Source organism: Excalfactoria chinensis, chromosome 3, assembly GCF_039878825.1.
Source record: "Excalfactoria chinensis isolate bCotChi1 chromosome 3, bCotChi1.hap2, whole genome shotgun sequence".
Taxonomy (NCBI): Eukaryota; Metazoa; Chordata; class Aves; order Galliformes; family Phasianidae; genus Excalfactoria; species Excalfactoria chinensis.
The window spans coordinates 101034605-101062122 of record NC_092827.1 but is presented as its reverse complement, the minus strand read 5'-3'; the positions used below and the strand labels follow the sequence as shown (position 1 = coordinate 101062122).

The window sequence follows — 27518 nt, the reverse complement described above, 5'->3', positions numbered from 1 at the left end:
TCGGCAAGCCTAAGACTTCCAAGGTTCTGTGGGAGCGTTTAGCTTTGAGATGTTTTGAAAAAGGAATCCTGAACCTGAGCTGGATTTTTAGCAGGAATGCTCCCAAAAATCCATAAAACCCATCTCTCAAAGTCGTGCCATCCAACACAAGTCACCCTGAGCTGCTCTTAGTGTGCAGTTAGTGGAAAGAAAGATGTCTTCCGAGGATCTTCAGCTTCCCCACTATAGATATAAGATGATGGCTCCAGGTGGGGTTTCTCCTGTCTGTGGTCCCACATTGTTTGTTAACGAACTGGATGCTGACAATTTGTCTCTCTTGTGGTTCTTGTTGCCTCAGTCGGTTTTTGTGTTTTGATAGGGAAAGGTTGCTCTTATCACTGATTCAGGAAGCTGTATCAATTGCTCCTGATCCGTGCAGCAAATGTGTAAACCACATAACATAGTCTTGAAGAAGTTTGTCCCTTTCTACCTCTACTGTGGGTGATACAGAAAGCGCTATGAGAGATCTTAAGAAAGTGTTTAACCGCATGTAGTTAAATTCAGCTCTATATATGAAAAACAACTCTTGTGCAGCTGCTCTCTGCAGAATATGATGATTATAACAGCATGCTGCTACCTTGTAAACTCGTGTTTCTTAGATTTCAACACAAAAGCTATTTTTAAGAGTTACGGTAATAAGTTTAGAATGAGGCCATTAAAAATACGAGTTGCTGCAGTCATTTTTAATCTCAGTGGAATCCGTGCCTCCACGTGTGCTTTTCCAGGCTGCTTACAAGAGACAAAATATGGGCTGTATTTTTTCATTATTAGTAACAGTGCAATCACGCAGCGTTCTCATAAGGTTGACTGTGTAAACTCTAAGTTGGGCTGTTTTCCACTGTACTACAAGTTATGATTTGAGCTACATAATTGCTCTCAAGATAGTTTGTTTTTCCTCAGTTCTGGTGTTTTATTTTGTTGGAGGTTTTCTTGGTTTTGGGGTTTGTTTTTTTTGGTCAGCTTTGAATAAGCCGAATGTACTGTAACACATATCAAAGCCAATTTTTGAGGACTAAACATTGGAGGTGAGCTGCCTACTGAACTGCCTACTTCAGAAGGAAAATGAAAGCCGTTTACTGAGACGTTTCCCAGTGTCTTTCCAATGGCAAAAGCTTTGTCTCCTCTCAGCAGAGTAAACGTAACCTATTGTCCAAGAGAGAACTGATGCTTATTAAGAAGTCAACTCTCAGCTTTTAGCAACCTGCTGCTTCAGTCTCAGTTGGAAGGAGTTGTCACTGTATTGGAGGTGATCAGCCTCTAATTCTGATTTTCCCCTCCAGCATTTCAGTTTCCAAATGTCTGATGAAATTAGAGCGTACATGGAAATATACTTTGTAGGAAAAGGTAAAGACACAGAGTCAGTATTCTCTGCAGGTTTGAGGAGACAGGGCTGTAGAATCAAAGGGACTTTATGCTGAACTCTTTTTATTCGTTTTGGTTGAATCTTGTTCTCTTTCTCCTGTCTCTCCTTTGCTACTGCTTTCATGTTAATTTCTGAAAGACATCAAGGTAAAGCTTGTTGTTTGGAAACTGAAGAACCAGAGGGCAAATGCTCTGAAATGGGAATTCCATAGAGTCTCAGAATCATAGAATGCCTCTGGTTGGAAGGGATTTTAAAGCTCATCCAGCCCCAACCCCTGCCATGGGCTGACTGCCCCCCACCAGCTCAGGCTGCCCAGGGCCCATCCAACCAGGCCTTGGGCACCTCCAATGGATGGGGCACCCACAGCTCTCTGGGCGGCACTGCCAGGGCCCCACCGCCCTCTGGGTGAAGAATTACCTCCTAAATAACATAAATCTTCCCTTCTTTTAGTTTAAAGTCATTCCCCTTTGTCCTATCACTATCAAACCATGGATGTTTGGGGTGATGCAAGTGAGAGCCTTTCAGGGGATTCCTGAAGCATCTTCTTCCTACTGCTTAATGACAGTGAAAATGGAAACACACTCCATCAGATCCCACAGTGAGGCTGTGGTGAATTACTTAACATGATCTTCACAAAGATGACAGTAACCCCCTGAAACAATTTAAAAGCCTAAGAGAAACTGGGCAGGAACAGTTCAGCAATAGTTTTAGTCAGCAGAAATGCCTGAGCTGAAAGCACTTCAGTTAAAATGCAAAGTGGGCTGCTGAAGATATATTGCAGGTTTGGAGTTATAACGGCTAATTTAGTTCTTTGTAGCTCATCAACTGATTGCTTTACTGCTATTAATTATTTTCATGTCATTTCTGAGAAGAGGGAGAGTTATCACGAACAGTAACATCCCTGCTAAATCACTGATTTCAGGTGTTAGATTGAGAAGGAACCAGGGTCTGCCTTTTTAGGGTCTGAGAAGAGAGTCACAGTCTGCTTACAGCATTTTCTGTTAGACACAGATCTTTTAGCAAGACTGATAGTCCATTTCAGAGTGATCTCTAGATCTGTAGCTAAACTGGTCCGAAGTTCAGCTTGATCATTAGATTATTGGAAAAATGTGAACAAGAATTATGTACAGGCACTTATAGACAAGCTGCTAGAAAATGTGGAACGCGGAATAGCTCTTTATATAGGTCATATCTTTATAAGCTGTCCTGGTTATTTCATGAAGGGTAACATGATATAAAACAGATTTCCCAAAATGAAAATGTGGAGATGAGTATCTCTCAGTTGTGGCATCTTTAACTGATGAGAAGGAGCTCTTGAGTAGCAAGGTAGGCTTGCATCTGAGTGTTGTAGGTGTGGGTCCTACACTTGGTACTGCCAGTTCTGTGCTGCATCAGGAAAATGCATTCAGCTCCTCCTTTGACTTAATGCTGCTCTGGGCTGGAAATCCACCCTTGTCTTTTCAGAACCCATTATATGTAGCAGAGAGGGAATCATGATGGTAGGGCACTGGGTGCTGGTGCTGGCTGTGAAATTGAGCTGGTATCTGGGATTCCAGATGCCTAGAGAGGATTAGAGAATGAAGCTAGTTTTGTTCTGTCCTTCAGCTGGAAGAGGGACTCAGCATGTGGCTGACAGAGCTTGCAGTTACCAGAGGCTCAGGTGGGAGCTGAGTGCATGAAGCAGGCAAGGTCTATCTCAAGGAGCAGTGAGGCCCTGGCAGTGCAGCACAGAGAGCTGTGGGTGCCCCATCCCTGGAGGTGCCCAAGGCCAGGTTGGATGGGCACTGGGCAGCCTGAGCTGGTGGGGGGCAGCCAGCCCATGGCAGGGGTTGGGGCTGGGTTTGAGCTCCCTTCCAACATAAGCCATTCTATGATGCTGCGATTAATCCTCTTTCCCTTGACATGGCTCAGCTGCTGGGAGGAGTTAGGAAAGTGCTCTCATCCCTCCTCATCCTGAGGGTCTAAATCATCTGCTAGGCATCTTCAGTCTATCCCTAAAAAAGCTTTTCTAACTCAGAGGAAGGTTCTCCAAGCATCTGCTCAATTGCCTCATTACAGCTTCCTTACTCTCAGTGGCCTCTTTGGGACTTGCTCTCAGGCTGCCCATGTGTCCCCAGGCACATGAGGTTCTTGTCTTGTTCTGGTGCCAGGATGGAGGCTGGCGCAGGAAATTTGGTGATAAAAGAATAAGTCCTGAGCAGCCCCTCACTGTTAGTGTAAAAAAACTTCTTCCTTGCACCCAATCCTCTTTCAGTTTGAAAGCATTTCCCTTTGTCCTATCAAGGGGAAAAGGCATCTTTGCAGTAGGCTGCCTATTTAAAGGCGTTTGAGTCTTCTGTTTCACTGGATGGAACTAAGTGAGGCTTGGTGCAGTAACAGCCACAGCTGAACTTGGAAGCTTCAACCACCTAATTGGCTGCAAAGTCTTAAAGTCACACTGCCTGCTTTTGCCCATGCTGAACATATGGAACAGACAGGCCTGCCCTGTTGCTGGTACTTGTTCTTCTTACCACATAAAATAGCCTGGAGTGATGTCTGTGTTCTATCTTTACCAGTCTGACTTGACGTAAAATGTAATGTTTGGTGTATTTCTGCTGGCCCAAACCTTACTTTGTTTGGTTTGTGTAAAAACAAACAAACAAAACAAAAAAGACTCTTTCAAGGAAGTAACAGTTATTGTTCTCAGACGGTCACTTGCCAAGGGCAGTTGCCAGTGTTTTAGCTCAGGAACGGAGTTGTTTTCTGAGCTGATGCTCCATGGATTTGAACTCTTTGTACTGCACTTAACTCAAGCCAGATAAATTAAGAAAGACTCCCAGCCAGAACCCGAATGTGACAACAATTACATCATGAAAGATAAACGTTCAGGCCTGTAAGTCAGTATGATCTGTTCTGTCAGCCTGCTGTAAAATATGCTGAAGTAACCCGCAGTCATCCTCCTGACCCAGCAGGCTTCGGTTCAGGGCTTTCAGCAGGCACAGCAGCACCGGTGTTCACCTCCAAAAGGCTGAGGGAAGGCATGGACCAGTTTCTTCACATTCACTTTTTTGCTCCTTGTCGAGTTCTGTCCACATGTTACCCGAGCATACTGATGTATGAGCAGGAGTAGAGGAAAGGAAATTCCATTGCCATTCTGGCTTGTGATGGTGCACTCTGAAAATCAGTGGAATGCCACGCAGTGCAGCTTTCATATCTGTGTAAGAAAGGACTCGATCTGAGTGTGTGCTTTTTTTTTTCTCTCTTTCTTTCTTTTTTTGCTCTGTTTTCTGTCTCACTTCAGGAGAACTTGGCTACCACAACCGTAACAGATTGCAGGAATCCCCAGCAGCCATATGATGCCCTGTGCTCTGTGACTGTAGATTATGGCAAATAGAACGTGCTCAATTTATAAAGATGATGCTGTACAGATTAGTGTTCTTGAAAGGCTTTACTATGCATTTGGGAAGGGAAAATGACAGCACGACCCGCTGCAGCTTAATGTGATTAGCAGATTAAAAAATCCAGGCTAAATTTGGGCGCCTTCTATCCATTATATTTCAGTGAGGTTTGGCCACTTCACTCTCTAGGCTGCTTCTGGTTGTTCTTCTGTGATGCCCAAGGTTCCCTCCCAGAAGATTATACTCTGATATACCCCTAGCACCAGAGCTTCACTGATAAACTTGAAGCGCTGGAGCGCTGGGCACGTTGTTTCAGTGTCATGCAGACAGACAGGCATACAGGACAGACAGCAGTTCAATCCATGCCACATGAACCTGATAGGTAAGGGCAAGCCTGTGATCCAAATGTAATTTTTCTGGTTCTCAGATACGTGATCACCTTTTACTTCCTTGTTAACCCCAGGTGAGCAGAGTTATCATCATGAGATGGGAACGGTGGTGAAGCAAAAGCCATGGGGAAGTGAGCACTGCTTCTTGTCTTCACTGGGGTGTTCTTTTTCTTTGCTGTGGAAAGCAAGGGAAAAGACAGCAGGAATTAATGGGCTCTGTAGAAAAGAGTCTTTATTTATAATAGGGACTTGCAGGGAATTTCCAGCAGAGCTGATACATACCTCAGTTAGAGCACTGTCAGCAGCTGAGCAGCCTGATTTCATCGTGGCATCTGAAGTCATGTGTGGGAGCACAGAGTGGACAGTCCAAAACGAGGCAGAGATGGGGCATCTTATAGCCACCGTGTACGTTCTGAAGGTCCAAATCAATAGGATTAAGGGACTGTTTTCCTACAAATGTTGGCCACTTCTCTCAGCTCCTTTCACTTATTGGAGGTAGTTTTACAGGTGAGAAGCTCTGTCTTGAAAACAGGTGAAAAGACCCACGTGCACTGAAAACAGTGGTGACCCTGTGGTGTGCAGCGTGAGGACACAGTGCATGGAAACATGCAGAACCATGAGCTGTGATGGAAGGATGTGAGCACTGGGTGCAGCTCCTGCCAGCAAGCTCATGGAGGGGAATGGAGAAACGAGCTCAGGTGTTCCTTTCTCCTGCCTCACTGCATGCAGCCTTTCATAGCCCTTGTTCCAGACACAGCTGGTTTGTGTACAGCAGCTGCAGTGCATTTTGTTCCAGGCTTAATGTCCCGGGCTTCACCACTCTGTTTACATGCCCAGAATTGAACGATCTCTCTTAAGTTTGTGCTTTTACATCCATACAGCAATAGATAAATGCTTGCTGATACCATCATCTGCTAGGAATGAGATCTGAGGTGGTATCACGGCATCTCTCTGTGGCAGCTTTTTAGCGGCTTATGCAGATAGATCATTTTCTGGTTCCTGACAGTGATGCCAAATGTAATAGATACGCTGTATACTCACACTGAGGAGTGCTGCAGGGGGTGAGCTCTGACCTCTCTTGCAGGTCTTCAGAAGATGCAGTTGCCCTCCCCTGCTTCACGGAAGCTTGGGTTTAAAACTTGGCTTGTTTGTCCCAGATGAGGTGCAGAAGATAAGATTCCTTCCCCCTGTTTCAGAGCGCTAGCATTTCAAAAGGCACTCCTTGAGAATCCAGGCTTTCCCAAAGCACAGCTATAAAAGAGCTTTGCACTGTACATCAGAGCAGAAAGCGAAGGGCAGCTCAGCAATATCCAGAGATTTGTTTTTCAGAAGAGGTCTTTATAATGATGATGAAGTGCAGGCAGTTTCCTAGAGCTTGATAGAACTTTGGGATAAATATGTCGTGATCTTTCTGCTAAATCCCAGAGAGCCCCTGAAAGTCTTCTTGCAAGAGAATTTCTGTTTGAAGTATATACCGAGACAAACCTAAGATGAGTTGGGGTGCTGTAGTTACTTCGGTTTCTTTGCTTGACAGTCTCCAGACTCAACAATCTCTTTCTTTCTTTTTCAGGCCATGTATATGTTTTATGCTTTGGCAATTGTCTGCGATGATTTCTTTGTCCCTTCATTGGAAAAGATCTGTGAAGTAAGTATTAGACATTTGTATTATTAGAAATGTGTGCTGCTTTAGCAGCAGCTCTCCTTGAGAGCCCCAACATGTGATGATGGTGTATTCACTGTTGTCTTAGAGCAGTCCCCCTGCTTTTTTGTTTAGTTGCTCAGCACTGCCTGTGTGAGTTGGCTCAGGTTCACGGTTCTCACTCACAGGAGATGGGCTGCATGTCTCCTGGTGCGTGAACTTGGAGATACTCCCTCGTAAATCACAGAATAGCTTAGGTTGGAAGGGACCTTAAAGAACATATACTTCCAACCCCCTGTTGAGAGCTGGCTGCCCCCACCAGCTCAGGCTGCCCAGGGCCCATCCAACCTGGCCTTGGGCACCTCCAGGGATGGGGCACCCACAGCTCTCTGGGCAGCACTGCCAGGGCCTCACCAACCTCTGATTGAAGCATTTCTTCCTAACAGCTAACCTGAATTTCCTCTCTTTTATTTTAAAGCCATTCCCCTTTGTTCTGTCACTATTGGACCATAGAAAAAGTTTTTAGCCCTCCTGATTATAAACTTTAAATTCCTGGAAGGCTGCAATGAGGTCTCCCTGGAGCCTTCTCTTCTCCAGGCTGAACATGCCCACCTCCCTCAGCCTCACCTGTCTTCGTAGGAGATGCTCAGCCCTCTGAGCATCTTTGTATCCCTCCTCTGGATCTGCTACAACAGCTCTGCATCCTTCTTGTGCTGTGGGCCTCAGGCCTGGACACAGAACTGAAGGTGGGCTCTTGTAAGGGCAGAGCAGAGGGAGACAGTCCCCTTCCTTGTCCTGCTGCCACCCCTCAGTTGATGCAGCCCAGGACACAGCTGGCATTCCAAGCTGTAAGTACACACTGCTGGCTCACATCTTTTTTGTCTGCCAGAACCCTCAAGTCCTTCTCTGCAAGGCTGCTCTCAATGAGTTCTTCTCCCAGTCTGTACACATCTGGAATTGCCTCCATTCAAGTGCAACACCTTGCACTTGGCCTTGTTGAACCTGGTTAGATTCCCACATACCCACTTTTCAAGTCTGCCAGGTCCCTCTGGATGGCATCTCTTCCTTACATTTTGTCAACTGTGTCACTCAGCTTGATTGTCAGCAGCAAACTTGCTGTGGGTGCACTCAATCCCACTCTCTGTGTTGTTGATAAAGATGTTGAAGAGCACCGGTCCCATGATGGACCCCTGGGGGCCACCACACCTCATCAACCGCAACCTTTATGTAGAGCCATTGACCACAACCCTTTGGCTGTGACCATCCAACCAGTTTTTTATCTACTGAATAGCCCAGTCTTCAAGTCCCTCTTTCTCCAATTTAGAGATACGGTTGTGGTGTGGGACAATGTCAAAGGCCTTATAGAAGTACAGGCAAATGACATCAGTTGCCCTTCTTTTGTCCACCAATCACACCATCATAGAAGGTCCTGACTTCACTCCTTGCCAGACACACGTGTTCCTTGAGATCCCAGATTTGACCTGAGCATAACCACTACAGCCCAGGCTGCCTCCAGTCTTAACCTCTTTAATGATCTCCTCTGCATTGATGAGTACCAGGCTTTAGATGCACCTGTGAAAAATCCAGGGCAAGAGGGGATCATCAACCTCCAAGCTGGCTGACTGTGAGCTGTGCTTTGTCCCTTGCTACCTGGGGACTGGGGAGTTGCACATTCCCCCTGCTTCCCTACCAAGGCTGGAAAGCTTTGGGCTCACTCAATCCAGAGTTGCTTTTGACTAGTTAGGTTTTGGACAGCAGGACACTGCAGGGCTTTAGGTCAGCTGTAAAGAAGTTCCTAAACATCTTCAGCAACAGAATGAGGCTCTCTTGAGCTGCTCAGATTTTAGAAGGACTATGTTTTAGCCCAAATCAGTTCAGACAGAGACAGGATGAACACAGACCATATGCACTAAGTGTCTGTAAGCCCTCCCCGATCTCAAGCAAGGAAGCCTTTACTGCATGTAGGCAATGTGGTTCAGTCCTGCCAGGCTGACGTCTGTGTCAGCTGGAGGTCTGCCTGCTGCTCAGCCTGCTAGTGTCACCCACCACAGCTGTGCTGAGCCCTGGGACAAGGCGTGGGAGATGGTTGGGGAAATCATCTGTGTTGACAGCTCGGATGGAATCTGACTTTAAGCTAACCTGATATTTGGAGCCCAGCACCCTACTGTGCTGCCTCCTTTTCTTCATCAAAAAAGAGTCCCCGGGAACTTCCACTATCACAGAGCCCAAATATTCAGGTGGCTGAAGGATGACAGCATGAGGCAGGACATTCTGAGCTCTCTTAAGGCTAAATCTGAGCACAGACAGCATGAGACAGAGGAAGGGAGAGTGCTGTTACTAGAAAAGGAGACGGGTGTGCTGACAGATCAGATACACTGATTTTGAAACAAATGCCCTTTTTCTGGCTTAGCTCTATTAGTTTGGAAAGTGGTTGTTGAGTTTGGGTGCATTTATGCTCCCAGATATGTGTGTATGGATGAAAATTGGTTCCAGAGCACTTGTTGTGATAGATATTTGTGTTCTTTCTTCATTTGGGTGTATTTACAACCAAACCAGAGCCCCATTTGCCTAAAACTATCTGTACCTATGTTTGTCAGTTACTCTTTGGAGTAGTGATGTGTTTACATGCCACAACTGATGTCACAGTGTCAATTGCAAACGTGGCCTATGGATATCAGAGAGTACGTTTCTGACTCTTACACAGCGGGCTACATTTTCTGGCCTACTGTGCTAGCTGAGTTCATCATATGCATTGTGAAAGATTATCTAGGAAACATCCTCAAGGGAAGCTGCTAGTTAACCAACTCAATTGGTTTTCTTGGTTTCCTGATCTTTTCAGAACCTACCATCTGTTTGTGGACTGACTTTTGGGGTGTGACTGTTTCTATATACCCACAGAGAATCCTACAGAAGAACCTTGCCTTGGGGATGTACTTCTGTTCCTATAAACTTATTCTGTAATTATCTTGATGCTATCTATTATCACTCTCTATAAAGCTGTGTTTTATTGGGTTCCACGAGCTTTTACAGCAGTACAGCAATCATTGGCCTCCTGCTTAAAAAGCATTTTTGATGAGGGCACATCTTATCCTTTTCGCTTGTCCCTGAAACATATGTAGAATTCCTTATTAAACAAATACATTGAGTGGGTAGAGTTGAATTCTTTTGCAGGCTTGAAATATCTTTTATGGGATCTTTAATAAGTTTTAGTTGGGAAGAGGGGGTTCCTGCATGTCTTAGGAGCAGTCTCTTCTCTCTGCAAATGTCCTTTAATAACGAGAAGGTTGCAGAGTAACTCTGCACAGTTAGGAAGGGCAGAGGGGAGAGAAAGACATCCGGCCCGCAAGGTTGGTTGTGCTGCTTTGAACCTTCAGTTCTGCTAGTTCATGCTTGTAAAATGGCAGCCGCTGACTCGCACGCATGTGAGCAAGGCAGCTTTGTGTAGTAACAACACAGCAGTTTATGACCGCGTGGCAGGGGGTGGCTTTTTTTAGCTCCTCAGATTAAACTGCGGAGGGTGCCAGCAAGAAGGCGTGTGGTTTTAACAGCTTTCTCACATTTGCTGAACGGTGACTTGCACAGATGGAACAGTGGGTATGAAGAGAACGTAAAGGAAGCAATTAACCAAATAAATCTTTGAAAACAGCATATGCCAATAAAGTTCTTGTAGAGTAGAAGGGCCGTTTTCCTTCCAGAAACCACTGTTTTAAATGAGAGCAGTCCCTGCGTGCTCCTAGAGGAGGGCTGTAGGGGGTGAGTATTTGTTAGGATGATCCAAGTGAAAGGAGGGTGAGGACAGATTAACTATCCAGAGCAGGTCAGGGGATGGATGAAGCCTCAGCTCCAGCCCTACCTGTAACAGATAGACTTGGTGAGATAAGCCACGTATCGCACACCTTGTACATATGTATATATATGCCCTTGATGACTTCTTGCCCTTTGTTTAACCTTTAAATGCGTATTGGCAGCTCCCCAGTCTCAGCAGACTATAACATTTCTATTTGAATTCCATACACCTGTCGGTGTTGTAATCAATAACTCTGATGTGTTTTTTTTCTGCAGCGTTTGCATCTCAGTGAAGATGTGGCTGGGGCGACTTTCATGGCAGCTGGAAGCTCTGCTCCGGAGTTGTTTACATCTGTCATAGGTAACTAACATGCTGCTCTTTGAAACCTCCTCTTTTGCCATGCTGTTTTTTCAGAGTTGACATGAGATTGCTAAGCACTTATAATATTTGTGCCTTTTCCCTCATGGATGTACACAGGATTAACTGTGGGGAATCCTCACTAGATAAAGGGGCTCTTAAAAAGTACAGTTATTTCACAGTAGGGCTGTGTTGGAAGTGATTCAATCTTACCATCCAAAGCAAGGTCAGAAATGGAGGCAATTCATCATAACTACCTGTTAGCCCTACCTTGCAAATGGCACAGCCAAGATACAGAGCACTGAGCCATATGCACACAGCCTCATCCTCTCCATCCTCCTGTGCTATCTGCCACGCTATCTCTAAGGCTTTTTAGCCTCTGATCACCAGGCAAAGTGTTTCTTTCCTCAGATGCCTAGAGAGGTTGTTGATGCCCCATCCCTGGAGGCATTCAAGGCCAGGCTGGATGTGGCTCTGGGCAGCCTGGTCTGGTGGTTGGCAGCCCTGCACATAGCAGGGGGGTTGAAACTCAGTGACCATTGTGGTCCTTTTCAACCTAGGCCATTCATTCTATGCACATTTTCTGTCATCACCTCCACTCTGGCTAGTTATCTAACAATGCTTTCCTCTTGGTAAGCCAAAGAAAAGCTCTGAGACTCTTGCTCACAGTAATAGGGTGATGAGAGCATCATGCTACCAGCGCAGCACTCTGTTTGTGGAAAGAGTGATTCAGAGATTGAGCAGCACTTAGGTCTGTGAAACATGAGGTAGAGCTTCTGTAGCCACAAGCTGAGGGGGGACTTGAGTTGGAAAGCTGTTGTGAAATGATCTATGTGTATGCTGCCAAGTATATGGTGGAGTATTGCAGTTTTACATGTCCTCATCTCTGGTAGTCTGTAATCATTAGAATAATGAATAGATGGTTCAGGTGGGCTCTCCTTCACTGAAGAGGAGTGATGGAATTATGCTGAGCTTAGATACTTTCTCTAGAAGATCCTTCTGCTTCAGTAATGTCTGTCAGAGACAGAGCACAGATTAATTCACACCAAGCTACATGTGATGCAGAGAGCGATGATCAAAGGCTCAAAATCTAGGAGGTCACAATCAGAATCATAGAGTGGTTTGTGTTGGAAAGGACCTTTAAGATCATCTAGTTCCAATCCTCTTGCTGTAGGCAGGGACACCTCCCACCAGACCATTGCTCAAAGCCACATCCAGCCTGGCCACACAATGGAAGCCCACAGACCTGAGATTGTACTGTAGTTAAGGGTAGCGCAACAGCAGGGCATAAAATAAATCAGATTCCCTCAGACAGCTTAGAGGGGCCCTAATGGCTTGCTGGTGTAATTCACCAGATACTGAATGGCTCTTGGGGGTGGGGGAGCGTACTTCTGGGTAACGTGTGTCTCAGAAAAAGGGAAAAGTAGAGAAAAAAATAATCTAAACTCCAACAGCCAGAAAAATACCGCTGGAAACTTAAAAGCAAATGGTGAATTTAAACAGACTGACAGCTAGCAGGGGATGGAGTGTTATTTTTAGGCTGACTTCCTAAGGAAAGAATTTTGTGCAGTACCACAATGCACGTGTCTGTCAGTTCATCTTCTTCACCATTAACCTCATTGGCCAACTTTAACCAAATCTGACAGAAGAGCTCTGAAAGGAGCTTGTAACAGAGCCCCAAAATCCATTCTGAGAGGCATTGTGCAGCTTGCACATAACTAGTGGCCAGACAGCTCTCAATCTCCTCACTTGCCTAGTGGAGCCAGCAGGGCTGAGGATATGTGGAAGAGCGGAGGATGGTGAGGAGATGTCTTACAGGAGATAGTTTCTTGCAGATCAGTGTCCTACAAGATGCTCTCAAGGAGCTTTTTGTCTTCAGTAGTGTGTACAGCTAGACTAGGAGGTTGGTGATTTAGCAATGTTTAAGATGCTTGGTTTCCATTAGATAATCCTTCTGAATCCCCACAGAAAGTTCTGTTGCCTGTAATGATTCTGGTACCTTTCTCTGCCATGTTGCCCTGTTAAATATGAGTAAAAGCAGAACTGGTGCATGCCTTTAGATTCATTAATGGAGCAATTTTAGAGGAAAAACTCCATACTTTCCAATTTACACAGCTTGCCTTGAACTTGTTTTTCAGGTGTTTTTATCACAAAAGGAGACGTAGGCGTTGGAACCATCGTAGGCTCTGCTGTATTTAACATTCTCTGTATTATTGGTGTGTGTGGGCTGTTTGCAGGACAGGTAAGAGCGCTTAATGATTCCTAACAGTAATTGCTTCATCGCATGCCTTGGCTTTATTGTGAAATCCGGTTGCCATGTTCGCAACCCTGCCACAAACTTCCCTGGTTTTGTCCTTTTTAACAGGGCCCTATTCTGTTCCTCTTACATGTTTTGAAATGAAAAGCAGAACAGCAAATGTCAGCTCAGATGCTTTAAGCTACTTGAGATGTGTAGGTGGTCAAAGGAATAAGAGCTGATTTCTGAGCACATTCTCTGGGTAGCTGTGCAAGGGTGTGCTGTGATGTTCGGGTGCATGGAAGTGTGAGTGTGTGCATCTGGCTGGTAAGAATGCCAGTTGGCGAGCCATGAAGGAGTCCTCCAAAATAACGATGGCGCTTCTGGAGCATCAGGAAAGATGCTGCCTTTGTTCAAGGGGCATTGCTGGCGACTGACGTGACTTTGGAATTGAATGAGAAGGATTTGGCTTGTAGATTATCTCATTATTTATAACCTTGGATTCTCAGAATGTGGGAAGGGGCCTCTAGAGGTGTGCAACCAAGAGCCTCCCACCAGCCCCGGTTGAAAGCAGGGCTGACCATGTTGGACCATGTTGCTCAGGACCTTCTCCAGTCAGATTGTGAATATTCCCAAGGACACAAGAAAGTTTCCCTCACTAACAGTAGAGCTGTCCATTCCTAGTGTAACGTCTGACTGTTTTCCAGTATGTCAAACTAAAAGCGACAACACAGACTATTCATCTGAAATTAAAGTAATTAAGTTGTGAGATCTGAGCTGCTGTCTGAATTGCTGACATGATTGACTCTGCATAATTAAATCTCTGAATCTGCATTTACCTTCGTGCTTGTCAACATGCCCGGTATTTTTATGATCTTGTCAGATGTTCTTTGAAATCGTGCCATACAGACTTGTTTGCAAAGAGATGAAGCAGGGTGACAGGATCAATGCAGAACAAGGGGGTAGCTGTGAAAGAACAGTCTGAAGGAAGAGACCTTTGTAACTTGGTCAGTGTAAGAAAGCGAGCAGAAAGCTCAGGCTTTCCTCAGAACACTCATAATCCAATTTTATTTAACCATGAACTTTTTCAGGATGAAGATGAACATTTTCATTATGGGGAGGTTTGGTGATGAATCCACAGGGTGACTTTTCAGACACCTAACTTTGATTTGCATGGGAACGTGCAGCTGAAAGCTACAAGCTCTTGTTCAATACATTAGTGGATCTCCTGCAACTCTTACCACGAAAAGCTAATTGATTCAGGCTAGTTTTTAATTACCAAAGCTTTCCCAGAGCACAGATCCGCGTTTCCCACAGATCTTCTCCTGTAATCAGTAGGACTGTCTCCTCGGGTTGCTTTTTTTGAACAAATGAAGAAGATTAACTGTTTAGCACGATGACAGAGAAGCTAATTCTTCTGATTTTCACTCTCCACGTTATTGACTGCAAGCCTGAAGCCTGCTAATAAACTAGCTACAAATGACAGCTTTCAGCGGAGAAGGCTTGATGGAGTTTGTGGGTGGACAGAGAGTGTCAGTCATCTTCATTTGTGGGTGGGAGGTGTTTGTTTCTGGAGGATACAACACAGCCAAAATGTTCTGGTAAATGCCTTCAGCTTTCCAGGCATGACAGCTTTTGGAAGAACAGGGAAGGACTGGCTGCCCTGGGTCATCCTAAGCACAGTCTGAGAGTCTTTTCGTCAAGCAGAGAACTGAAATCAAGCCTGGTTTGTCCTAATTTTGTCTTCTCTGGTTCTACTAGTGGTCATTAAATGTCTTACACGTAGGATCTCAGCAGCTGGGGGACAGTTTCAAGATGATCCTGGTGCCAGTTTGCACGAGGAATTTCAGAGGAGTGGATGCTTGGGATTGCTGTAGTGCCCATGGGCTGCAGAACCATCTTTAAGCACGAATACCCACAGCCTCAAGAAATTGGTACAGGTTTCTTTGAACACCAACTCAGGTTATTTTTCTAAGCCTTTAATGACTGATAACTGCATGCTTCCCAGAACAAATCAGCATAGACTTCCCACTGCTAGAAGTAGAGAGGAAAGCGTGATGCCCACAACCTCTATAAGACACTATGCGCTGAAAAAAAGTGCATTAAAAGAGCGTTATTAAGGTTGAAAGTCAAACACCGAAAAGTTATAAAATAGCAGCTTTAAGGTTCTTTGCACAACCTTAATTTGCCACCCTCCCTCCCTCCCCCCCTCCCCCACCGTGTATGCATTATTACGGTCTTTAATTACACGAGCACATGCTGGTTTCTCCATAGGGTCCCTGCCTCCTTCTGTGCACAGAATGGACTTTACTCACTTAATGAGCAGCTATTCATTATTTTGTTTTCTGTTCATTGTTCAGTGTGTGCCCTTCTGCCTTATTTACCAGGCTCCATTCAAACCCTGTTCCAGAGGCAGAATTATTAATTTCCTCTTGAACTTCTGCCGATGTCATTGCTGTTGTATCTAAGCAGCTGATGAACGATTAATGAATTTTCCCCAAACCTCTGCGAGATGAAGGAGTGTTTTAAAGATAGGAAAACGAAGTTCAGAGAGATTAAAGACAAAAGGATGAACTTGTCATTTTAGTTGCCAATTAGAACTGGCACTGGCCTGGGTGTTTTTTTCCCTGATATACAGCATCCTATGGCATTTTCTTTGTTTGGAGCGCATCTCCCTCTGGCTCCAAGTGCTGCTCCCATTACTCCTTTCGTCTCCATTTTTGCCATGTGAACATCTTTCACTCTCCCAGTGGAGAAGCAGATGCCTGGAGAGGCTTGGAACATCCAGCAAAGTGCTCTCCTTCTAGGACATGTCCCTCTGAAGTCCCTCAAAGGCTGATTGCAAGGCTCCCTCATCCTGCACAGCAGATCTAGAAGGGACCTTTTCTCCTCTGCCTTTCAGGTAGGCTTCCCACTCCAGAGGAGGACGGTAGAGCCAGTGGAGATCGCAGCCAGCACTCATGTGAGAGGGTGCTGCTGCTGGGAGCTGATGCGGTGCAAAGGGAAAAGAGAGGGGTGGGGAGAACTGCTGCATTCACAGGAGTCTGAAATAGCATGGGAGCAAGCTGCCAGAAGCCATCAAGCAAAGCAGCAATTAGAAAAGCTTCCACTTTGTTTCTTTATTTATGCTTTTAATTTGGAAGTTTTAAGGAATCTATCAGCTTGGTAGCTAGAGCCCCAGTCCTGCAAGCGATTGCAGCCAAACTCATTTCCACACGCTGAGCTGCTTGTAGGATGGGTGTCTGAAAACCACCCAACTTGTTTATACCGTCTGCTGCCGTGCCTTGTTTTAGGGTTTCCAAATAGCTGTGGGAGTGTTGTAAGTCTCCTGAAGAGCTGCTCTCATGCTAAAAAGCAGTTGATATAGATGAAAATCGGCTTTAATGTGCCATTGTGCTCCTATTTTCTTTGTGACACAGACAGAATGGGCAGAGTTGTGCTGGAAATTGGATTGGTTTGAGTAGTGTCAACAGACTGGGGAGATTAACCATGTGTCTGTCTTGTGCCAGCCCAGAGCTGAGGTTTTTCTGTTGCAAACTCTAGGAATGTGAGTGCAAGCAAAAACTGTGCAAGCAAAACTGCTGCAAGCAACTGCGAAGATAGTGCTGTTAGTGCTGAGTATTGTAACTCTCCTCATCTCCTTGTTTTTTTCTGTCTTACATAGGCACACACAGGTAGATCTGCCTAATCACAGTAGCTGTAAACTTGGGGCTGTGGAAGGTTTTAGTGTATGGAAGTACTTACAGAACAGTCCTCGTTTCCCCAAATGCTGACTGTGGGATGGATGTCTCTGCAGCTGATTCTTCATTTATCTGGGATGCTAATGCATATTCTTTACCATTTCTACAGCTAAGTCACGTGTCTCAAACACAACTTAGCTGCCGCGTTTTGTCTGCTTTCTGTTGGCAAAGAAAGGTTATGGAAAAGCAAAAGAATGCTACAAGAGATGCAGTGCTACCAAATGCAGCCCTTCAAACAGATGCTGAGTGATGCTTCGTGGTAATCTATAGTGGGTGTGAAAACAAACAAACACTTCACTGTTACTATAGAGGAAACTATGAGCAGAGTGTTAATAACCAGGTAGAACACTGTTTATTGGAAAGTTTGGGACCTTTGTAATCTATTTCTAACCTAGTTGTGCCGTACAGTTGGCTTGCATGCATCTTAATCTTTTAAGCTTTAATTTCGCAGACAACAAGTAATTTGGACTGCAGTCATTACTGACCTTCAGTTTGAAGATTGCATTCATGAGGTTATTTTTACTCCTGGGTCACAGAGGAGTTTTGGGAGGGGGGAATCTGAATGGTTTTTGGTGTTGTATTCTTTAATTCTTTGGTCTGTGACCAGCAGCAGAAAACATTTTGACTTGTGAAGCAGTGGTTTAACAAGAGTTGTGTCAAACACTGTTGCGTCTCTATGTTGCTTTTGTAGAATAGGGCACAACAGTATCCTGTGCTGGCACTGGTTTTTGGTGGGCCTGCTCTTTCACTGATCTACGCCTGTTGCACACTTAAAAACAAAGAAGAAACCCAGCAGTAAGCCAGATGAGGTGTGCGTTCCTAACAGGAGCACAGCTGTGAGCATGGCCATGTGTCTGAAACCGCAAGCATGAGGAGAGAACAGAGAGGGAGCAGGCAGCGCTGTTCCCTTTGCTCTGCAGAACTTCAGGCCAACGATGAGCAGCATAGGCTGCAGTTCAGAGGCTGAAGCCTTTCTGAATGCCCTGGTAAAGCCCTAGCACAGAGTCAAGCAGCTGGGCCAGCAGCAGAAGTTAACGGGCAGATGAACAGACTCATCTGCCTCTTGCGTCCTTATCTGTACATTATCAGTGTTTCTCCCTGAAGGAGCAATCAAGGAGGATGCTCACCCACTGGAAATGCAGCACAGTTCTGCTTTTCCCTGGGGTGTTCCTGCTGGGATGTTTGGCACTGTCAGATAGCAGACCAACTCTCAGAGATCAAGCAGATTAGATTCCATTCCAGCTCCCCCTTGAATGCAAACACTGTTTTCTTGGGGACTGAGGACTTGTGGTTTTAAAACAAATTTCTGTCTGGTGTCCAAGCAAATACTTTGTTTGCTACCCAGAAAGCACTGAGGTGGGCCCTTTGTCCTGTTCTCTGAATGGGTCACACCATGTCTTCCACAATGCTGCATGGACTATAAGCTTTGCTTCATCTTGGGTCTGGTGAATGAGCTCGGCCAGAGGTACCTGTTACATCATGACCCTTTTGGTCTCCTTTTGTCTGCTGGACACTAAAAGGACTTGGTCATTCCAAAAGTAACTATTTTAAGTGGGGATTGGCCTTTTCCCCTGTGAAACTAGTGATAGGATGAGAGGGGATGGCCTCACGTTGTGCCAGGTGAGGTTCAGGTTGGCTGTTAGGAGCAATTCCCTCTCCCAAAGAGCGGTGAGGCAGTGGCACAGCTGCACAGGAGTGGTGGGGTCACCGTCCATGGAGGTGTCCTAGAGCCGTGGGGATGTGGCACTGAGGGATGTGGGCACGGTGGGGTGGGCTGGGGGTGGAGATCTTCGAGGTCTTTCCAACCTTAATGATTCTGAGGTTCTGTTTCCCAAAGCAAGGCCAGCAGTGTGCATGGAATCAGTGTTCTTGCACTGGGTGCTATTTTAGCAGCGTGGCTTGAAGCTGCTTGCATCATTTCTGTGGGGAGAGGCACATGTTGTGGTGCCGGGGGGCCTGGCTCCTGCATCTGAACTTCAGGAGCCACAATGCTGGCAGCCTTGACTCTGCAGAAACCCAGCTAAAAAGACACGCTGCTCAGGGATGATTACAAGAACCAATGGAGCTGGGAAATACTTTTGGTTTTGTCCAGAGATTTGGAGTGTGTCCACTGTTTCCATTCTAAGAATGTCACAGAGACAGATTGCTGCCCTAGTAATGGGAGTATCAAGAGCTGCTTAAGAAAGCAAATATTCTTGATGAAATAATGAGAATACATTGAGTTGGTCTGCTGCGTGTGAACCAGGAGCTGTGGTGATGGTTGAACTCTGCAGAGAATGGCAGACCAGCAGTAAAATTAGGGAGCTGGTGGTTGGAAGGAGCTTTCCTTGCAGTGAGTCTGGTAGGTCAGAGCAGCGCAGCATTTCTGGCTTAGAAACAACCCGTTGTTTGGGGTTTTTTGTTGGCCTGTCAGTTGCTTGTATTTTGTTTTGTTGAAGTTCAGCTGGGAGAGTTTAGTATTGGTCAGAACCCCAAACAATCCCAAATGCTGCACTGTGGGACATGGGTTTCTTGCCAGGAGGTATGTGATAGAGGTTATGGTCAGGGGGTTCAGCTGGGTACTCAGAGTGCCCTGGCACCAATGTCCCAGGATGGCTGTGAGCTCAGCGTGTCAGCAGCGGGGAGATATCATGATGGGGTACAGAAAGGAGCATCTCTGCCTGCTCACCATCCATTCACCTGCAAAGTGGGGCTGTCCAGAACAGAAAGCTTCCCGTTGCTGAGGTGTCTCATTCCTTTGCAACTTTGACCCCAGCTCCTTGCAAAGCATCTGATGTTCAAACCCAGCTGTCACCTGTGTTTCTTTTCCCTCCAGAAAGAGGGAACAAATGTGCCTGACTCACAGGTTCGGGTTTGTTTGTGTCTAGCTGGGGGGAAACTTGCACCCTGTGATGTGTGCCGTTTGTTTTGCAGCTAATGCTTATAAGCATTATAATCGACTGATTGCTCCTTGCAAGTGGGATGTAATAACTCCCAAAATAAGGCAAGTTATGTGAAAATTAACTTGCAGGTCCTGATGGTTAGGCAGTTACAAGCTCTGCTGGAAGATGGTAGTAATTATCTTACGAAATTCCTTCCTGCTTTGTATCTTCATTGCGATTGCTCTAAGACTGATACGTTTAAGATCAAGAGAGAGAGCAAGTGTGTGCAGAATATTAAACACAGGGTTGCTATTTCTCATCTTATTTTTGGTCGTGACCTTTCGAAGTGCACACAGTCTGCAGCCTTTGAGCCACAGATGTAATCCGTAGCGCTCCCTTTGCTGAGCGCTGCCTTCAGGCAGAAGGACCTGCCTGAGCAACACCAACCCCAAGTTCAGGGAGTGGGGTTTTAACTCAGTGCCCTTTTGCTCAAGCTCAGCTCATGTTTTGCTGTGGGAATGATGCTGGTGGAATTGAGGCCCGCAGTCTCGTGCAGTCCCATGCGTATTTGTACTCTGGTGCTGCTGCTGGCTAAAAATGTTCCTTGATGTCCTGTACAAGGAAGGGATATTACTTGCTCAGTTCACCTGAGCTTAGACCATAGGGCTTGGGGCTAGACAGGGAATTGCTTCTGCATTGCTTCAGTTCCAAGCAAACACCTCCCTTTCCAGACTGGCCTTCCTCTTCAGTCTTAACACATGGGGATGTGTCTCCCAAGAAATTAATGGAGGCTCTCAAGTGACTTCTTGCTGGAAGTCACAGTTGAATAGCTTAATATAAAGAGGGGTACAGATGAGGCAGTGCCGCTGTAGGATGCTTCATCAATACTGTGACCAGTGGTGGTGAACAGGCAGGTGGCAGGATCTCCACAATTACTGGAGCTGAGCAGGGTCATCCTAAAGTAATAAATGGAAAAGCAGAAAGCCTGTGCTTTGTCAAGGGAAATGTACCCTGGAAGATGAAACCTCACAAGGCTGTCCCAGAGGGTGAGGCCCTCAGCAGACTCATCAGAGGTAGGCAGTGATGCTCAGCTCTATCTGTGGGAGAGAAATCATCCCAATGGCACACAGCAGCTTTGTGTCGTTGCTGCTGATGTCCATAACAAAGTAAAGGCTCAAGAAACTGCCCCAGAGGTTTGTCCAGGTTCCAGAAAAACTCCGTGCTTTAGACAAACTCCGTGCTGTAAGAATATCTCCTTAACCGCTGTGACTTTTGAGGTTTGAATGAGCCTCAGTCTGTATTTAACTGTAAAATGAGGTTGAACCTGCTATGTTTTATCCGAGCACGATGGAACAGGTTTTCTTATTTCTGCCCAGAACTGACACAGGTGACGTCTGATGGCACATAACTGGAACTTTGCAAATGTAGCACAGTCCAATCCGTAGCATAACAGTGTGGCATACAAGGATATGCCCTTGTGGGCAGGTTTGCTGTGTCCTACAGCATCATTTCTTTCTCTCACAAATAGCTGGTGGAGAAAGTGGGGGTTGTGGTGGAGGCTATTTGAATTTTCACAGGTGTGATTTCAGGATGATAGATTGGATTTCCATAAGGTCCATTCAGATCCAATAACGATGTTTATTTCCAATGCATCTTCCATTCGTATTCATGTCGAGCAAGCAAAATGGTGCTAATGATGCTATTATTGCCAGTGCAATTACTGACAAAGAAGCCCCTTAAGAGATGGGGATTTCACAGTAGACTGAAGGTAATTCTCCTTCTGCAATGACCCATAGGAATTATGTGACTGCAACAGATGCTTTGTTCCAGCTGAATATCGTGCCCAGGCTACTGCTGTTGAATTCCTGTGGCTAACAAACCAAGAGCTGGTTGTGCTGATAGTAGATCGAAGTGCTGACAGCAATTTCTGAGTTTCCTCACAGTAGCACAAAGGCAGATTTCAGGATGGGAGGCAATGCAAAAGCTTTTGCACAATGAAATGATGTGGGTTTGTAGCTTCTTTTGTGGTCTTACCCTTCCTGCGTAAAGAGGAAGTTTAACACTGCTGTGGAGCAGCTTGGTTGCTTGCTTCCTACGGATCCTACAGCTCTTTTGAATGGCTTTGTCAAGTACTGGCCTGGTGTTTGTTGCCTGCTTTCTTAGCCTGTTCTGCTGCATTGCCAGGTAAGGCTGTATGAGCTTATTCTGGCAGGTGCCTTGCTCACGTTGTCCTGCTTTGAACTGCATGGAAAGCCATGGCTTTTTGGTGCAATTTCAGTGTGAGGGGCAGGAGGAAAACAGGCAAAAGCAATGCACTTTGTGGTGCTACACTAAGGAGGAAGGACACAGCAGAGCAGTGAGTCCCTCCTCTGGGAAGTAAAGAGAGCAAGCACCATGGAAGTGCTATCAGCAGTTAGTACATGAGCTCTGCATCATGCAATGAGAAGTCTGATTTGAAAAAAAAAAGGACCTGCGTGATCTGCATGATGTCTGCAATAAGCCACAGTGCAAAGAAAGACAGCACATTGCTTACAGCAAGGGAAAGGAACCCCTCCTTGTCTGCTGTGGGCAATGGAGAGAGAAGGCACGTAGCCTTTAAGTAGCCAACTTGATGGCCTCTGTCACCACATCTATTCTGGATGGAAGATTTTGGGTGAGGGGCTTCTGCATTGTTAGGAGGAGACAAATAGTTTGGAAGAGCAGAGGAGAAGGGTCAATTTTATAGAGGGTGAATGGTGAAGCCCCAGCTCGGGGTACATTGCCACTGAGGCTCTGGTCACCTTGCTCTTTGCTCTTCAAACTCTTAAGTTTCATCATGTTTTTACCCAAGCTGATTGCTTCCCTGATTTCCTTTCTGTCTTCATTATGATCCGCTTAATGGTGATTTAGGAGGGTTGCAGTGCACTGAGATTTACATGCAGTCCTTGGCTGCTGCAGGACTGAATAGCGCAACTTGTGCCTTCAAGGTCTTGACAGTTACAATGAGACTACAAAATTCCTGTCAGCAGGCTGAAAGTGCTGCCGTTTCCCTCCGTGCTAATTAGCTCCTTTTAGCCTGGGTACGTGGTTACTTCATGTGCAAGGCTTCCCTCTGTCAGATTCTTCTTCCCAGTCATCCAGTGGCTCAAAGACTTCAGTTCAATGACTCGACCCTCTCAGGAGACCTGGGCTTTTATTGCCCGTAGTTATACATGAGGGAGAGCTACTAGGATGTCTGTGGCATGTGAGCAGCTTGTAGGAGTCCCAGGCAGGAGCATATTGCCTTCCCTCCAATCTGAAATCAGGGCAGGAGTCTGTGATTCCCTGGTGTCCTGGTCTGTGACCTCTGTGCTCTAGATCCCTGCTGAGTAGCTGTATTTGAAGGCCTGGCTGTTAATGTGTTCACTCAGGTGTTGGAGGAAATACCCCTAGGGAAAAAAAGGAGCATTATCTGTGCTCAGAAAGGAACATTAGGGCCTTAAATAGTGCTGTAAAAGGTGACTGGAATAATCTCGAGTTATTTTATAAACTATCTCGCAGTGCTCAATCAGTGTTCAATGAGGAAAAACACTTGATACATTCAGGGGTCAGTCCAGAATGGTGTAAATCAGCCCCCATCATCCTGCCTTCCAGCTTACACCTGGGCCTGCCTGACATCCTCTCTCTGCCTCTTTTCCCAGGTTGTTGCACTGTCATCATGGAGTCTTTTGAGAGATTCGATCTATTATACGCTGTCTGTTGTTGCACTCATTGTGGTAAGTTGCCAAAGGCTCTTGTACCTGTTATTCTTCTGTGGCAGCTCACATGTCCACTGTAGAGGGATCTCACTAAGAAACCAGAGTTTTGTTGCTAAGGTCCTCACTCCAGGAGCCATAAACATGCAGATGTATATGTTTCTTTGCTTGGGCATATAGTCTAGGGCTATACAAAATCCTTTTGTTTGGGAACTCTACCCCATAATATCAGAGAGCTGTAAATCTTTTAGACCTGAAGAGGTTCGAGGTCCTTAGTGCAGCCAGAGTAGGGCTCTGCAGCTCAAGGCTTGGAGGCATTGCCAGAACTGTGATGCAAATGTCAGAGCGTTTCATGCCCAACTGTGGTCTGGGAGATGTGGAACAGGCCCCCATGTCTTCAGCATTACTCCACAGCAATCACTGCACGGGCCTTTTAAATGCCTGTTAGAGAAAAACAGAGAAACGAGAGGAAGAGGGAACATTTAAAGTGATTAAAGATTTAGCTCCCGAGTGGTTTAGCAACCCTGTTCTATGTAGCATTTCTCCTCAGATGATGGCAAATGAGGATTTCTCTTTTCAGAGTCTAAACACTGCTTCGCTTTAAGAATTCTCTCTCGTCTCCATTAGCTAAGGACCCCAGGCTTTACAGAGGCTCGGATCCTTTCTCTCCTTTTAAGGTAGAATCAAACAGAGATGTCAGCACATTGATATTTGAATTCTGCCCCTCCAGTCCCCTGTCTCTCCACTGGCAGACATGCTGCTGGCTCTGTGCAGAGCACAGCACAACTTGCACTCTGTTTTCTCGTTCGTTAGACATGTGTGGGCCTTACATTTTCTAAAGCATTTCAACGCTTCACTATATAGGGATAATTTGCCATGTCAGGGCATTGAGACTTGGCTGCAGCCAGAATATAATCGTCTTTCTTGAAGGATAGTATTGCTTTGTAGAAGATTGAGCTTAGGTTATTCTGAAGAGCAGCTTGTGGTGCTCTCATATGAGCTACGCTCCACAGGTGCCTTTGCGAATCATAAACACACCTGAGAGGAGATAAATACATTCCTGCCAACGCTGAAATGCAGCAGCTTCAAATTCCACTGGGTAAATCCATGTGAGTTTATCTCCTTCCATTTCAACCAGCAAAGGAATCGCAGCGCTGCAGTAAGAAATAGCAAAGCAACAAACTCACCTCTCTGGTGCTCCGTGCCAGCTGATAAGAGCGAGTGAACTCCACATCAGAGCAATTAGAAGTGGGCCAGCTTTCTTTACCACTCTTACCTCGTGTAAATTTAGCTGTATGATTTCCTCTTTCTTTTCTTTTACCTTGAAATTATATTACGAAGCTGGTCTCCTCCTAAAGCTTGGCAAGAACTGTTACTCCTTATTTCCCTTGGAAGAAAAAAGATCCCAGTGTTTCCTAACTCGAAGGGACGCGGTCATTGTCATTAGTGAAAGAAGTGGGATGGGTGCTATTTTTAATCACAAAGGTCAATGAACACGCTTTCGTGCCCTGCCACACCAACACAGTGCAACCCAAAATAGCTGTTGTCAGATTAGATCACCATGACTGGGGCTGTGACTTATAGCATGCATAATGTCTTGCTGTCATGTGTTCTTCCAGTAACAAATACGGCTATTGTTTGCTGCTCTATCAAACACAAGTTGCTATTTACAGGCTCTTTAGCTTCAGGGAAGCGTTTTGTTGTAATTTCTAAAGCCCATTTCCTTTCCCCTTGGTTTTCTCTACCACTTCTCTGGGTGTGTTTTCCTAGTGGCGTACACAGCACTTCCACCACCCCTTCGTACAGCACTGAGCTGAAAGCAGCTGAAGGTGCTTGGAAGGACCAAGTGGCCAGCAGGACCCTCACCAGCTGGCACCAGGTCCACTGAGTGCAGCCCAGAGCTGTAGGGCCCATGGACCACTCGTGAGCATCCTTGCAAGCTCTGCCCTTCCCACAGTGGCTGCAGCATGAGCCGGGCTCAGCATCCCCAGCTCTGGGACTGGCAGCTATTGCAGAGCTCACACGGAGGCCCACTGGATGTGGAAAGAGAAGCAGAGGAAGGGATGCTGCCAGCAAAGCTACCACAGCAGTCCCCTCTGCTTCCAGCACCTGCTGGTAAATTCAGCGGTGGAACATGATGGCCATCTGCTGGTGACCTTCTAACATCTGCCTCTACAAGCCCTGATAGATAGATGGGGGTGAAGCCCTTCACTTCTATTGGCACAGCGTTGGTGTTCCCAACACACAGCATCTTACACATGCAGGTGAAAGACATTGCTCCTTCCCAGGGAGCACAGCATCACGGGGAAACTCACAGGGAAACCTTCAGATGTGCTGACAGGGCTCTAACACTGCTTGTTAGAGTCTTAAGCTTAGCTCGTAAGGAAATCATGCCCCGGGGCTGGTTTTCAGTGCTGTTGGAGCACCTGTCATTGACACCAGGTGTGGAAGTGGCTGTAAATCTGCATACTTAGAGCCCAGCTGCTGCTGAGGGACAGCACGGAGGGATGGCAGCATCTCTGCTGAGAACAGCTGGTGCAGCTCCTCCAGGTCACCTGTTTGACCTGTCACCTCTTCAGCGGACTCTTTGGGCTTTAGGGAGGAATGCTGCTCTGCTTCACTAGGTGGGAGAAACATGAGAGCTGAAAGGTTCCCAGGGAAACAGGAGAGATCCTGATGCCGTTGCCCCAGTTTGCTCTGTCCCTGCTGCCACCCGCTGGGGTTGGTGGGCTGTTTGCAGCCCTGGTGCACGCTGTCACCTCCCTTGTTTAACATGCTGCTTTTTTTTTTAATCTTTCCTCTGCAGTTTATTTACGACGAAAAGGTTTCCTGGTAAGTGAATCTGGCTGCGTTTCTTGTTCGTTTTCCCCATGTACACCACCAGAGCTGCCGCACACAGGGTTGGTGGGAAGAGAATGAAACGCTTTGCCAAGATCGTTGTGTTTTCAGCACGTCTTAGAGCTCAGAGTGACAGCGGTAGCTTTGTTTTCCCTCAGCCAGCATTATTTAGATCACAAGCACTAGGGGGAGTCAGGTTGCTTGGGTTGTGTGTTTTCTTAAACTCGTCCTTACTGGGCGATTTACGTTTAATTTCAGAGGATTTCTGCAATGCTGAGTTTTGCAATGCCTTGGTTTTGTTTTGCTTTGTTTTTAACTAAGATTGACTTGAGACCCAACCATATTTGACCGTGCCCCCCACTCAAACCCATCAGTGAGGAAGCTGAGTGTTGAACAGCCAGGAATGAGGTTTGGTGTGGTTATTGTGACATGCCAAAATCCCAAACGAGAACATAACCTGTGAACTTTAGTACATAGCAGGCAGCAGGAGCTCAGCACCAGGTCCTGCTCTGATGCACTTTGTGTTCTTTCTGTTTGCAGGTGGGAGTCCTTGGTCTTGGTGCTGATGTATGCCATCTACATTGTTATCATGAAGTAAGAGATTCCTCTCTACCTTTTTGTGGGCACAAAACCCCATCGTGTTTCATTACTTCTTGCTCTGAGACCCACGATAGAACTGCAGTGCAACCAGCACTGCTTTCACAAGCATCTGAGCTCTTTCATACCAGATGATGCTTGGGGGCCTGGTCTGTTCTGCTGTTTGACTCCCCTCCTCCTGCCTTGTTTCTAAAAGCCAGTGGAAAAGAAACCCGGATTTAAGCTGGAACATTAAACAAAACCTAGCAGCCACCAAGCACACCAGTGGTCTTTTCTCAACAAGTAAGAGTAGAAGTTTGTTTTGAAATGATGAACAGAGTAAATATTAGGAGAGCACTTCTCAGCGAGAGCAGCAAAACAGGCTTGGTGGAAGGGAGTACAAGTCAGAATTCCTCTTACTTCTAGTAATTAGAAACTTTAATACGGAGAGCAGGTTCACACTTGTGACACTGGCCATCAAAACAGGTAGCTGTGCTGTTTCAATCTAGGGTGGCTTTGCTTTCTTAAAGTGATGCTGTAGTTTGAACAGATGTTTCTGACCTGCCTGGCTGCTGGTGTGGTTATAAGGGCCTCAGCCACATG

At 46.0% G+C, this 27518-nt stretch overlaps 1 protein-coding gene across 3 annotated transcripts in view; it reads left to right on the top strand.

The window, feature by feature from the left end:
* Nucleotides 1-27518, top strand: part of SLC24A3 (solute carrier family 24 member 3) — a 130488-nt gene that overhangs the window by 76444 nt on the left and 26526 nt on the right. For all 3 annotated transcript variants that reach the window (XM_072331212.1, XM_072331211.1, XM_072331210.1), the window contains exons 4-9: nt 6739-6813; nt 10870-10954; nt 13090-13193; nt 23448-23522; nt 26308-26333; nt 26880-26933. In XM_072331212.1, coding sequence (XP_072187313.1) covers nt 6742-6813; nt 10870-10954; nt 13090-13193; nt 23448-23522; nt 26308-26333; nt 26880-26933 — 416 coding nt within the window. In that variant the 5' untranslated portion in view covers nt 6739-6741. The remainder of the gene's footprint in view (nt 1-6738; nt 6814-10869; nt 10955-13089; nt 13194-23447; nt 23523-26307; nt 26334-26879; nt 26934-27518) is intronic.